Source organism: Eumetopias jubatus, unplaced genomic scaffold (genome assembly GCF_037043125.1).
Source record: "Eumetopias jubatus isolate StellerSeaLion01/CBP00866 unplaced genomic scaffold, mEumJub1_p1.0 scaffold_16, whole genome shotgun sequence".
Classification (NCBI taxonomy): Eukaryota; Metazoa; Chordata; class Mammalia; order Carnivora; family Otariidae; genus Eumetopias; species Eumetopias jubatus.
Window position 1 is genome coordinate 64907831 of NW_028274822.1, and position 12450 is coordinate 64920280.

A 12450-nucleotide genomic window follows, 5' to 3' on the forward strand; every position below is an offset into this window, starting at 1 on the left:
TTCAATCTTCAGTGGTTAGCGAACTCAGAGGGGGGATTCCGCAGTCGCCCGGACATGGCGGACGGCGGCGTCTGGCGGGTAAGCGCGGGGGGCGCCCGGGACGTGCAGGGACCTCCTTGGGCCGGACGGCCGGATTACCCGAGCCTTCTCCCAAGGAGGGGATGGGATGGGGGTCCCTAGGCGGGCAGTGCAGCGGCCTCTGGCTCAGGCGTGCTTCTCGCTGCAGCCGCCGCGTCCCTGCGAGGCCTACCGAGCCGAGTGGAAGCTCTGCCGCAGCGCCAGACACTTCCTGTACCACTACTACGTCCACGGCGAACGGCCGGCCTGCGAGCAGTGGCGGCGCGACCTGGCCAGCTGCCGGGAGTGGGAGGAGCGCCGAAGCGCGGAGGCCCAGGTGCACGGGGGAGCCGGGGGTGGCGCTTGGGCCGCGGGGGGTGCATTGGCCCGGCGTCCGAGTGCGCGGACCGCACCCTCCCCACGTTCCAGGCCCCGGGACACTGGGAGAGGAGTCCTGCCTGGGTCCCTCCTTTTGTTGTGCTTCCTTTCTCTTGAGAAATATCAAAAATTAGTATATCAACGGGGCTTTCAGACATTGAAGGACAAAGAAAGGAGACTGTAGAGTGGTTTGGAGAGAAAGGAGAGATCCCCTAACAGTGATAGTGTCCTCAGCAGGCCTGCGGAGGGGATGATATTGCTGAGGCCTGAAAGACCAGGAACCAGCCTTAACAGCCTTCACCCGGCCCGAGGCGGGGCGCATCTGAGGAACACAAAGAAGGATCAGGTGCTTGGAGCAGAAGGAGGGTGGGCTGTAGAGGGGTAGGGGATGAGGCTGGAGAGGTACCAGGGACCTGGTGGGCCTTGAAGAAGGGTTTAGATTCAGCCTAAACGTGTGCTGGGAAGCATGACTTGATTTATATCTTTAAAAGATCAGTCTGGGGGTCCTGGGTAGCTCAGTTGGCTAAGCGTCTGACTCTCTGATACCAGCTCAGGTCTTGATTTCGGGGTCATGAGTTCAAGCCCCGCATTGGGGGCTAGGCTGGGTGGGCATGGAGCCTACTTAAAAGGGGGGGGGGGGATGCCGGGAGTGCCTGGGTGGCTCGGTTGGGCAATTGACTCTTGATTTAGGCTCAGGTCGTGATTTCTGGATTGTGGGATCAGGCTCCGCGCTGGTGAGGGAGCCTGCTTGGGATTCATTTTTTTTCTCTCTCTCTCTTTCTCCCTCTCCCCCCACTCCACTCCTCCCCACCTCTCTTAAAAAAAAGAGAGAGATTTATTGGTCTGACTGCCAGGGTGGGAGAGTGTATTATGGAGGACCAAAGAGACCAGTGAGGAGGTGGTTCTGGTTTTCCATTCATTCAGCAAATATTTATCATGTTGGGAGCTCTTAAAGATACAGGAGTGATGAGAACAGAGCCCCTGCCCTTCTGGCACCTTCGTTCTAGACTAGAATAGGCAGTGGTGCCTTGGAACTATTGTGGATGGGGACATGAAGAGAAGCTTGAGGGTGCAGTGCTCATGGGGAAGGGGGGGAAGGGGACCCAGCAGGACTGGCAACTGCTTCAGCATGGTTAAATGTATGTGATTATCGAAACAGACAAACGGATGTGGAAAGCAAGCTGCTGTATAAAAGAAAATGATGACAGGTCCATTATAAGTGGAAATCAAAAAATTGGGAAAGATAGCTTGTAGCCTATATAGCAAGAGATTAATAACGTTTTTTAGAGAGAACTCATATATCAGAAAAATGGGGATGATTTCAGAATAGAAAAGTGGGCAAAGGGGTGCTTGGGTGGCTCAGTCGGTTAAGCATCTGCCTTCAGGTCAGGTCATGAACCTAGGGTCCTGGGATGGAGCCCCGTGTCAGGCTCCCTGCTCAGCTGAGAGCCTACTTCTCCCTCTTCCCCTCCCTCTCCCCCTGCTCCTGCTTTCTCTCTCTGAAATAAATAAATTTTTTAAAAATCTTTAAAAAAAAAGTAAAGAGGGGACCCTGGGTGGCTCAGTTGGTTAAGCGACTGCCTTCGGCTCAGGTCATGATCCCAGGGTCCTGGGATAGAGCCCCGCATCGGGCTCCCTGCTCGGCGGGAAGCCTCCTTCTCCCTCTCCCACTCCCCCTGCTTGTGTTCCCTCTCTCTCTGTCTCTCTCTGTCAATTAAATAAATAAAATCTTAAAAAAAAAAAAGTAAAGAAAATTGGGCAAAGGGCACAAAGAAGGAATTCATTCAAAAAGAAAATCAAATGATCTGGTATACAAGGTCAAATGACAAGTGCTTTCTGCCCAGTGAAATAGCAGAAGTGCCGATAAGGGTTTGGAGAGTCAGGGGTACTTGTGCAGTGTTGATGGGAGTGTTTCATGTTCTGATTATCTTAACTGTCAAAAGGATACCTTTTGACCCCCTAGTTTTACTTCTGAAAGTCCATCCTAGGGAAGTAACCGGGTAACAGTGCAGTTAAAAGTTCAAAATATCTGGGGCACCTGGGTGGCTCAGTCAGTTAAGTGTCTGCCTTCGGCTCAGGTCATGATCCCAGGGTCCTGAGATCGAGCCCTGCATTGGGCTCCCTGCACGGCAGGAAGCCTGCTTCTCCCTCTCCCACTCCCCCTACTTGTGTTCCTGCTCTCACTATCTATCTCTCTGTCAAATAAATAAATAAATAATTTTTTAAGATTTTATTTATTTACTTGACAGAGGGAGACACAGTGAGATGAGAGAGAGATGATGAAATTATATATGTAAAAAGGCCAACATAGTGCTTGGCACCTGCCAAGTGCACCTTTCATGGTCATAAGGTACTGCCCAGTGTTTATTGTGGGAGGCGAGTGGCAGAGAAAAGCCCACCGGTTGAGGGGCACCTATTGTGTCTTTCCTCTGAATTCCTCCTCGCCTGTCCAGGGCTCCCCGGGCATGTGTCTCTTGCCTCATCCTCCCCACTGTGGCCACTCTTTCAGACTCTTATCTCGTGCTCGCTTTGGCAGCACATATACTAAAATCAGATTCTTGTCTCTCCTCTCAGCTCAGCCTCATGCTGGTCTCCGCAGGTAAATCTGGTTAGGTCAACTGAAGGCATCAAGTCCTAAGGCCCAGAAGAAGACATTTTAAACTTTACTCAAATTCTGGTGCTCTGCACAATAGTTTTTCACAGCAGCTTGGGAGAAAGAATGATCTAGGTCTGTGTGTTTTAGTATGGAATAGTTGCCAAAGTTTATTAGGTAGAAGCAGCCAAGTTCTGGAGTGGTATGTGCCATACGCTTTGTTTGTCCAGCTTGTTTGGGAGGGTGCTGAGGAGGAGGGAGGTACAGGGGCCACATGAGCCGGAAGTGACTGGGGTCTCCTTTGCACAGCGGTCCCTCTGTGAGAGCGAGCGTGCAAGAGTCCAGGCTACACGGAAGCACGCCCTGGTGTGGGCCCTAAGGCAGAGCCCTCCTGCAGACTGGCACCTCCCTCTGCCACAGGACGAGAAAGACCAGTGATGAGCACTCCTGAACGGCTTCCTCTGATCTGTTTCAAATGGGGCTGTGGCAAGGCCCTGAGGACGGTGACGGGCCCAAACAGTCTAGTGGGTCCCTGAAGCTTCCACTTGGCTTAGAACACAGAGCCTGAGGTCTCCAGCCCTACTTGCCCACAGCAACCCTGCTGCTGCCTTGCTCTGACAGACAGTTTCACCCACTGCACAGCTTCCAGGATGCCAAACACCATTGCAGATCCTGGTGAGCAGCCAGGTTAGGCTGGTTCATGCTCCCTGCTGGGGACAACAGCATTCTCAGGTAAACTCTTGAGTGGTAGCCCTGATCCAAGTGGACACATAGGGCGGTCAGAATGAGGTAACTAAATGGTTGTGCTGTGGTGAACACCTGTCCTGGTCCTGGTTTGGTGACACTGCATTGCCAGCCCCTGGTGCTTACATGGAGCTATTAGCCCACTCACTAAGTTCCTTTGTGGACACAGACAGGGTGTTGCTCCTTGTAGGAGACAGGCCCTCTTGAAGACTCTGGCTTTTAAGAAACGCACACAGCTAGACCTTTGGCTTAAGAAACCCAAGCCCAAGACACGGGAATTTTAGTCTCTTTCCTTTAAAATTTCCCTTGGTCAGTTTTAGAAAGTGTAGATAATATCAAATGCCATTTCACACGTTTGATTTCAAATAGAAGCTGAACATTAAATCCACAATTTAATAGTTGAGATTGTTAGATTTAGCCCTTGACATTATTGTGCTCGGACAGTATTGGAATTTTGTATACTTATACTCTTGTAGATGTTTTTAAAATATATGTATATGAACCAACAAGAACTCTAGTTCTCGGAGAGGTCTTTTTTATCACTAATAAAATGATTTAGCATCTCGTGGCTGCAGAGCAGGCCCCGTGGTGTGGGGCTGAGGGCGAGGCTGGCTGTGTGCCCCGAAGCCTTGCTGCTCCTTCCTGGACCAGCTGCCATTTTAGTACCTCCCTCACAACTGGGCCCCAACCTGGCCACAGGCAGTGGGTCAGACATCTTTTAACTCATTCTTTGGGGCAAAATAATCCCATCACTTCAGAAGGGTATACATTAAAGAATAGACTTTGCCCTCTCCTGTGTGCATTTTCTCCTGTGTTGCCCCAAGAGTCCCTGTGACTGTGCGTACCTGTAAGTGTTGGGGGATCTGCACATAGGACCCCAATAACCTCTCCCTGTGTATGTACCTGTGAGTGGTAGGGGTGTGTGCACACAGGTCCCCAATGATCCTTCCCTGTGACTGTGTGTGCCTGTCAATGGGGGAAAGGGGGTGGGTGCACACAGGTCCCCAGTGGTCCTTCCCTCTGACTGTATGTACCTGTCCATGGGGGGAGATGGGGTTGTGCACACAGGTCCGCAGTGATCCTTCCCTGTGACTGTGTGTACCTAGGAGTGGTAAGGGGTGTGCACATAAGTCCCCAGTAGCCTCTCCCTGTGTGTGTGTGTGTGTGTGTTTACCTGTTGAGTGGTGGGAGCGTTTGCACACAGGTCCCCAAAGGTCCTTCCCTGTGACTGCGTGTACCAGTGAGTAGTGGGGAGTGTGCACACAGGAGCCCAGGAGCAGAGGTGAGTATAAAGAAGAACCTATCCCAGGGTGGGTGCCTTGATATTTAAGTCGGCCAGGGTATCTCTGCCTTGTGTCTGTGGCTACTTTCTGGAGCATTTCCGGCCAAGGAGAGAGGGAAGGCTGCTGGGAATCTACAGGCATTTTCTTCACTCTGAAACACAGGAAGGGACATTTGAATTTTGCAATCTGCATATGATCCCTTGGGGTTCCCGGGCTGGGGCCGCAGTAGCAGCCAGTACAGCAGTCCTGAGGGGCTCACCTCAAGGGACCCACATTCTCTGTGTGCTTGTTTAGGGCTGGAGGCTGCCCGCCACTGAATGCTCTGTTAGGAAGTCTTATTCCTTCTCTCCTGCTCAATGAGTTCCACACTGACAGATAATCATTGCTGCACACAATGTTCCTACATCTGCTCCTGTGTTCACCCGTCACAACATCTGACGGCACCGCTACATGCCAGGTGGGGGTTGGCTCTGGGACTGCAGTCTTGAAATGGGCAAGTTGCCTTCAAAGAGTTCCAGTTGAGTTTAGGGGACAGACATAAACGTTTAAACATCATTAAGTAAGTCTAAAATAATGGTAAGTGCTGTGAAGAAAATGGGCAGTGAGAAGATAGAGAAGTAGCTCTCAAATTTTTTGCACAAAACCCATAACAAGTTTTATGATCTGGTATATACTTTATATACTGCATATATGGTTGAAACAAGCCTCACAAAACAGTCCTTATCTGTATAGTGTGTGATACACTGACATTTGCAGTTCTGTGCGACTGAAAATAAACTGTATGTGCACAAACTTGGGTGAAACTCAAATTATGCCGAGTTAAAAAATCTTAAATGGGTGCATATGACATAGTTCCATTTATGTAACATTGGTGAGATGATGTAATAAGAGATGGAGAATGGCTAATGGTGCCAAGGGTAGGGATGGAAGGAGGGTGTGGATGTGGCTAGGGTACATAAGGGTATCCTGTGGTACTGGAACCTTGACGTCTACAGAGCTGCATGTGTGATGAAATTACACTGTGTAGTGTTAGACATACGCACAGATGAGTGCAGACATAGTGGGAAACCTGAATGCATTCTGGGCTGTGCCTATGTCAGTCTCTAGTCTCTTTCACACTGACTGTATGCAGTGTGTAAGATGTTAATACTTGGGGAGGCTGGGAGAACCATACACAGACCCTCCTTGCATCTTTATTTCCAACCTCCTGTAACTCTGTAACTACTTCAAAATAAAAAGTTAAAACTGCTGGTCCTGACCCCATGAATTGATTATACAACCTAATGGATGACACGTACTGTTTGAAAAACACTACTACAAAGCACCTGCAGGGATGCCTGGGTGGCTCAGTTGGTTAAGCGTCTGCCTTCGGCTCAGGTCACGATCTGAGGGACCTGGGATCAAGCCCCAAATCAGACTCCTTGCTCAGCAGGGAGCCTGCTTCTCCTTCTGCCTGCTGCTCCCCCTGCTTGTGCTCTGACAAATAAATAAAATTAAAAAACAAAACAAAGCACCGGCAATGGGCAGGGAGGTGGGGAAGGCCTCAGCATCTGAGCCCAGACCTGGATGAAGAAGCCTGAGCCTTGTACAGGAAGGAGCACACAACACAATCCACAAGGAACAATTAAGTGCCGTGTGCTCACGGGGAGGGGCAGAAGGTGGTTGGGGGGGGGGCGGGTCTGTAAGGCGTGATCAGGGGTGGTGAACAGCCAAATGCCTGCCCTGGCTTGTGCTTCGCGGAGCCCTCTAGTTGCTGTGTGGAGGAGCTTACAGGGGGTTGGGGGGAGTGCCCACATGGAGAGATCAGTTGGCTGCTGCAGTGGAACAGGCAAAATGTAGCAATGGTGTGGACCTCGAGATAGCAATGAGGTGGTGAAAGGTGGCCAGATTCGGTGTTTGTCTCAAAGGCAGAGTTAAAGAACTTAGAATCCTTAGGCAGCATTTTTATCCAGTAACAATGTTTTATCTAGTAAGTTTTTAAACCAAAAGTGAACCACACACCAGGAAAACAATCTGAATTCTTCCTCCAATGAAATGTTTCCCTGGTTTATCTGCACTAAGGCAGCGAAAAACCCAAACCCTTCCGAGATAGCAATGCAAGTCACTAGGAGAAATGGCTCTATTTGCTCACTGGACCTTCACTGTTATGGGCTGAATTGTGTTGTTCCCCACTCCCTCTAAATTCCTGTGTTAAAGCTCTAACCCCTAATACCTCTGAATGTGACTATTTATAGAGATAGGGTGCTTAAAGAGGTAATTAATTTAAAATGATGTCATTATACTGGGCCCTAATCCACTGACTAGTAGTATCCTTATTACGAGACAGGCACAGAGGGATAACCCTAGGAGGACCCAGGGAAAAGGTGGCTCTCTGCAAGCAAAGGAGAGCACATTTGCGGAAAAACCAATCCTGCCAACACCTTGATCTTGGAGTTCTGGTCTCAAGAACAGAGATTTCTATGAGAAACAAATTGCTGTTGTTTAAGCCCTCGGTCTGTCATACTTTGTTCTTGCAGCCCCGCGACACTAATATATTTACTATTACAGACTGACACTTGCGTGTCAGGTGCTACGTCCTCCTAGGGAACACAGCAACTTGAAGTAGTGTGTCCCAGGCTTGCTCCACTCTCTTCAGCCTCCCTCCCCAGCTTAAAACCCAAAGCTGGCCCTGCCAAAGATGTGAGGAAGCTCCCATGCTCCATTTGCCCAGTGGAAGGCCCTGCCTCTCCTGTCTGCACGGGTATGCAGACAACACACAGCACATAGCCCGCACATCCTTCACCTCTGCTCCTTGAGGTACTTAGCTGCCTCTTGCTGGTGGTATCTACTCTACACAACTGGAATCTTCCTTTTTACTGGGGAGCAGCGGTAGATGTCTTGGTCATTCTCTCCCCAGTACCAGACAAGGGCAGCATCTCTCACCCCCATCAATCCTCAGGTGAATTAATTCTGACTCAAACTTAAGACAGAGACACTTGATTAAACATATTTATTCACAGCATGCCTGACTCTGTGACAAGCAGGCTTGAGCCCTGGTCATTCTGGCTCTAAAGGGCAGTGTGTTCTGTGGACAGGTGCCTGCCGCTCTACCTCTTAAACTCCACCTGTGTGTATACCTTGGTGATATCATGGTATCTGCCTTCAGGGGGCTGGTAGTTGGAGATTGGTGGCGTGTAATCTGGCCCTTCTCTTTCAAAGGGGAACAGATTGGGGTCCCGCTTGGTGGCCTCCACATGTAGCTCTGGGGACATGAGTTGCAGCTCCTGCAGAGCTTCCTGCTGGGACTCAATCATGGACCTGATGGCATCCCTCTCCTTCTCATGCTCTTGATGCTTGTACAGAGACCACTTCTTCAGGAGCAGAGCTCTCCGCTCACTCTCCTCAAAGGGAAGCTCCACGTGAGGCCGCTGTCTAGGAACACACAAATCCGAAGGTGTGAAGCTGGGAAGCACCAACCTCACTGGCCAGGTAGTCTGGGTGACTGCATACAACCCAAGCGTCCCCACTGCCAGACACAGATGGGACTTAGGGAAAAACGTGGAAGTTAGGGATTAAAGTTATTATTAATTTTAAAAAGTTAGGGATAAATTAAAGCATGGAATGTTGATGTGGTAGCAGCTGCAACTGATGTTGGAAGCCAGTGCCATTTGCTTTACATGGACATAAGAAACAGTGATGCTCTAAGAAGACTGGTAGCATTTCCTCTACCCCAGGCCTAGACTACCTTTGGTGAGAGGTGACTGTGGAAATGTAAAGTGGTGTTATGAAAATGGAAGCCCAAGTCCCAGGGAGTCAAGAGCCCAGATCAGCCCTAGAATACCAAAAAAGCACCCGCCATGTCCCACCTGTATGGCGAGGTGCTACTTTATAAATGGCACACACTTTTTTACAAGCCAGCAACCCTGCCAGGCCTGTACACAACACATCCCAACTATGAGCATCTGTACCATAAAGCTAGAGGCTAAGGGTTTTCTACCATCAAGATGAGGCAAGGGCTGCAGACCCAAGGTCCAAGTCATCAGTCACAGCTAAAACTCATCTTGCAAAAAAGCAACAATACGAACTGGTTATTAATAACAAATAGTTATTCTGAGTTTCCTTCCCATTTCTGCCATTCAAGAGCATCACCCAGGAATGCTTTTGCCAACTCCCACAAGACACAGTCAAGGAGAAAAGGACTCAGACTGGGACCTAGTCTGCCCACGCCCACTCACCTTTTCCTGTCACAGGTGTGAAATGCAGACAGAACTACCAGAAGGTGATGGAACTCTTTGTCCTGATAACCTCGACCCTAGAGAACACTTACCTTGCTTTATCCAAGAGCCTCACAGGTGTAATAAAATCTTCGATGGGAATGAGCTCCTGGCTAGCTTTCTCCAGTCGTCTGATCCTCTTTTTCAAACGGTCCTTTACTGCTTGGTCTTTTTTAGGATCTACCTTTTTCTTCTTTCGCAGAGGTTCTGCTCTAATGGATAAAGCAAACATTAGACATTTTCCTCTTCAGTGTCACAAACATGCTGAGAGACAGGGCACTAGGTGAAGTGCCCAGAACTTGTACCATGCTCTCCACTGGGGAAGGAACGATGCATGGGTCTAACCTCATGAGCTGAGTGTGAAAGGGAGATGGCCTCCAACCCAGGGTACTTGTCAGAACTGTGTGGGCACGGTCAACCCAGGAAGGGCTAGAAAAACTTCATGGGGCATCAGGGTATAAATTAAGAATAAGTACTCATCTTTCATGTTGGGTTTGGGTGTGTCTTGGGATTGCAATGGAAACTGAAAATACCAAATTGATGAGTTAGAAAATCATTACTCACATTTTAAATGGATTTGTGATTTTTTTTAAATTTTATTTATTTATTTGAGGGAGTGCACAAGCCAGGGGGAGGGAGAAGAAGAAGCAGACTCCCCGCTGAGCAAGGAGCCCCATGCGATGTGGGGCTCAATCCCAGGTCCCTGGGATCATGACCTGAACCGAAGGCAGATCCTTAACAGACTGAGCCACCCAGGCACCCCTGGAATTGTGATTTGTAAAAGTGATTTGAGTAATAAAAGTGACTGACACATGGGCGCCTGGGTGGCTCAGTTGGTTAAGCGACTGCCTTCGGCTCAGGTCATGATCCTGGAGTCCCGGGATCAAGTCCCGCATCGGGGTCCCTGCTGCTCAGCGGGGAGTCTGTTTCTCCCTCTGACCCTCCCCCCCTCACGTGCTCTCTCTCTCTCTCTCTCTCATTCTCACTCTCTCAAATAAATAAATAAAATCTTTAAAAAAAAAAGAAAAAGTGACTGACACGTCCCTGTTCACTTTTCAAAATTTCTTAACAAATTTCCCCATCCTAGAGCATTAACAAAAGTCTGATGTACTCTCAGGGAACAGATCTCCTATGGTGATAATATACTATTAAAGATAAGTAAATCCTCCGGGTCGCCTGGGTGGCTCAGTGGGTTAAGCGTCTGCCTTCTGCTCAGATCATGATCCCAGGGTCCTGGGATCCAGCCTCGCAGCCAGCCAGCAGCCAGCCAGCAGCCAGCCAGCGGCCTCCCTGCTCAGTGCTCAGCCGGGAGTCCGCTTCTCACTCTGCCCCTACCCCCGCTTGTGCTCTCTCTTGCTCACTCTCTTAAATACATACATACATACATACATAAATAAATAATCAATCTTACCAAAAAAAAAAAAAAGTAAATCCTCTAGCATCAAGACTGAGCCTTGTGAATCAAGTCCCAAGAAAGCATCCAGACTCCTAGGTGGAAAATCTAATCCTCATGCCTCCCCCGACCTCTCCAAGCAATCAGATGTCTACGCTGTGTCCTTTAAAACATACAACAATCCCTTTAAAACTGATTTTTATTTAAACCATTTTTACGTTTAATTTTTATTTTCTGATTGCAGGCAGCAGTATTCCATATACAGAATGCTGAAAAACAGAAAACATCTACCTAAATTTAACCGAGAAATTTCGCAATTAATTTTGCAAACCAAATGTCCAGTAGTCCTGTTTTGTTCTGTTTATATGCACATCAGTCTCCTGCTGACAGCCCCAAAGAGGCCAGGCCCACGGTAGTTTACCTCATGGGAATGAGCTCCCAGAAAGACAAAAATGAAGCTCGCTGGTGGGTGTCTCTAATCTGTGTCTGCCAAGTTCCCAGAAGCCTGAAAGAGACAAAAAGATATATAAATATCTGATTCTCCTCACTAAACAGGAAAAGAGGAAAAACTTATGCTACCCTCAAAACCTGGGGCCCTGGTAACTGCTGGATGTGACAAGGTCAACGTGCGAGACTTTTCCAAAATTCCCCGTTCACACCAGAGAGCACTTGGGCAGGGTCCCTGCTCGCCAGGGTCCTTGTATTTTCGTCCACAGGAAGAGGCACGATCAGCTAGCTCCTCCCTGAGATAAAGTCAAGGGCGGTCGGCGAGACAGCACAGGCGAAGGACTCCACGCCGCCGCGGGGGTCCACACTCACCAACTCCGGGTGCGCAGAGCGCGAGCGGAAACTCCCAGCGCCGCTAAGGCCATTGCCCCTCTGGCAGTCGACCCGCAGCTTCTGAGCGCGCGCCCCTTGGCTGAGCGGCCCGCAGTGCCCCTCGCAAAGGTCCGGCCTTCCAGTCGCTCCGCGTTCCCGCGTTCCGGCTGCGGAGGGCTGGGCTGACCTTGGCCCGCCCCCGACGTGGCCCCGCCCCGCACGCCCCGGCGGCGCGCGGGCACGCCCCGAGCGCCTCGCACCTAGGGCGGCGTCCTCTTTTCCGCCTCTGCTCGCCGCTGCGAGCCCTTCCCGGCTAAGGGCACAACCCCGCTAGCGGTTGCTCCAGCTAGTTGGCTTGCGTGCCTGCGAGGGTTAAGACCCGACAGTGCAGCCGGAGTGGCCGAGAGGTCGTCCTTCCGGGTCCAAGTGCCCACGTCTGTGTAAACGGCCCCGATCTTCCCTAAAGGCGCACGTCTCGGCCTCCCCCGTGACCACCCCCCCTCCGCCCTCGGGGCTAGCTCGTTCCCCCGCATTCGTCCGAACCCTGGGGTCGCGGCCACTGCCGGCCACATCATCCCGGCTCCGGCACGTGGCCTGGCGCTCGCGAGATGCCCAATAAACGCGTATTGATGAATGACGGAAGCTAGCTAATTAGTCGGACTCGGAATCAGCGAGGTAGAGCTGGTGAGAGGCCGTTCAGGCCATCCTGACCCCTCCGGACTCCGCCGGCCCGGGCTGCAACTCGAGGCCCGGCTTGCCAGCCGCCCTCCTAGCCGACCCCTTGTGGGCGACCGCGCCCCGGGCGGGCCCCAAGCGGGGTCACCCTGCCTTGCTCCTGCCCGCGAAGGAGTCCGGGCGGCCCCGTCCGCGTGGGGAGCGGTTTCCCGCCGGGGCGATTTGGCAGGTGCGCGCCGTGACTTCCGGCGTTGC

The 12450-nt window shown here is 50.8% G+C and overlaps 2 protein-coding genes across 2 annotated transcripts; one reads left to right on the forward strand and one right to left on the reverse strand.

Annotated features, from left to right (window-relative positions):
• Positions 1 to 4563, forward strand: CUNH22orf39 (chromosome unknown C22orf39 homolog). Its single transcript, XM_028094772.2, has 3 exons — positions 1 to 78; positions 227 to 394; positions 3338 to 4563. Exons 1-3 carry the CDS (start codon positions 55 to 57, stop codon positions 3464 to 3466), a joined length of 321 nt encoding a protein of 106 aa, XP_027950573.1. The 5' UTR covers positions 1 to 54; the 3' UTR covers positions 3467 to 4563.
• Positions 4564 to 8027: 3464 nt separating this feature from the next.
• On the reverse strand, positions 8028 to 11726 carry MRPL40 (mitochondrial ribosomal protein L40). Its single transcript, XM_028094773.2, has 4 exons — positions 11521 to 11726; positions 11123 to 11206; positions 9362 to 9520; positions 8028 to 8466 (listed from the first exon to the last, which is right to left on the reverse strand). Exons 1-4 carry the CDS (start codon positions 11571 to 11573, stop codon positions 8142 to 8144), a joined length of 621 nt encoding a protein of 206 aa, XP_027950574.1. The 5' UTR covers positions 11574 to 11726; the 3' UTR covers positions 8028 to 8141.
• Between the last annotated feature and the right edge of the window lie 724 nt (positions 11727 to 12450).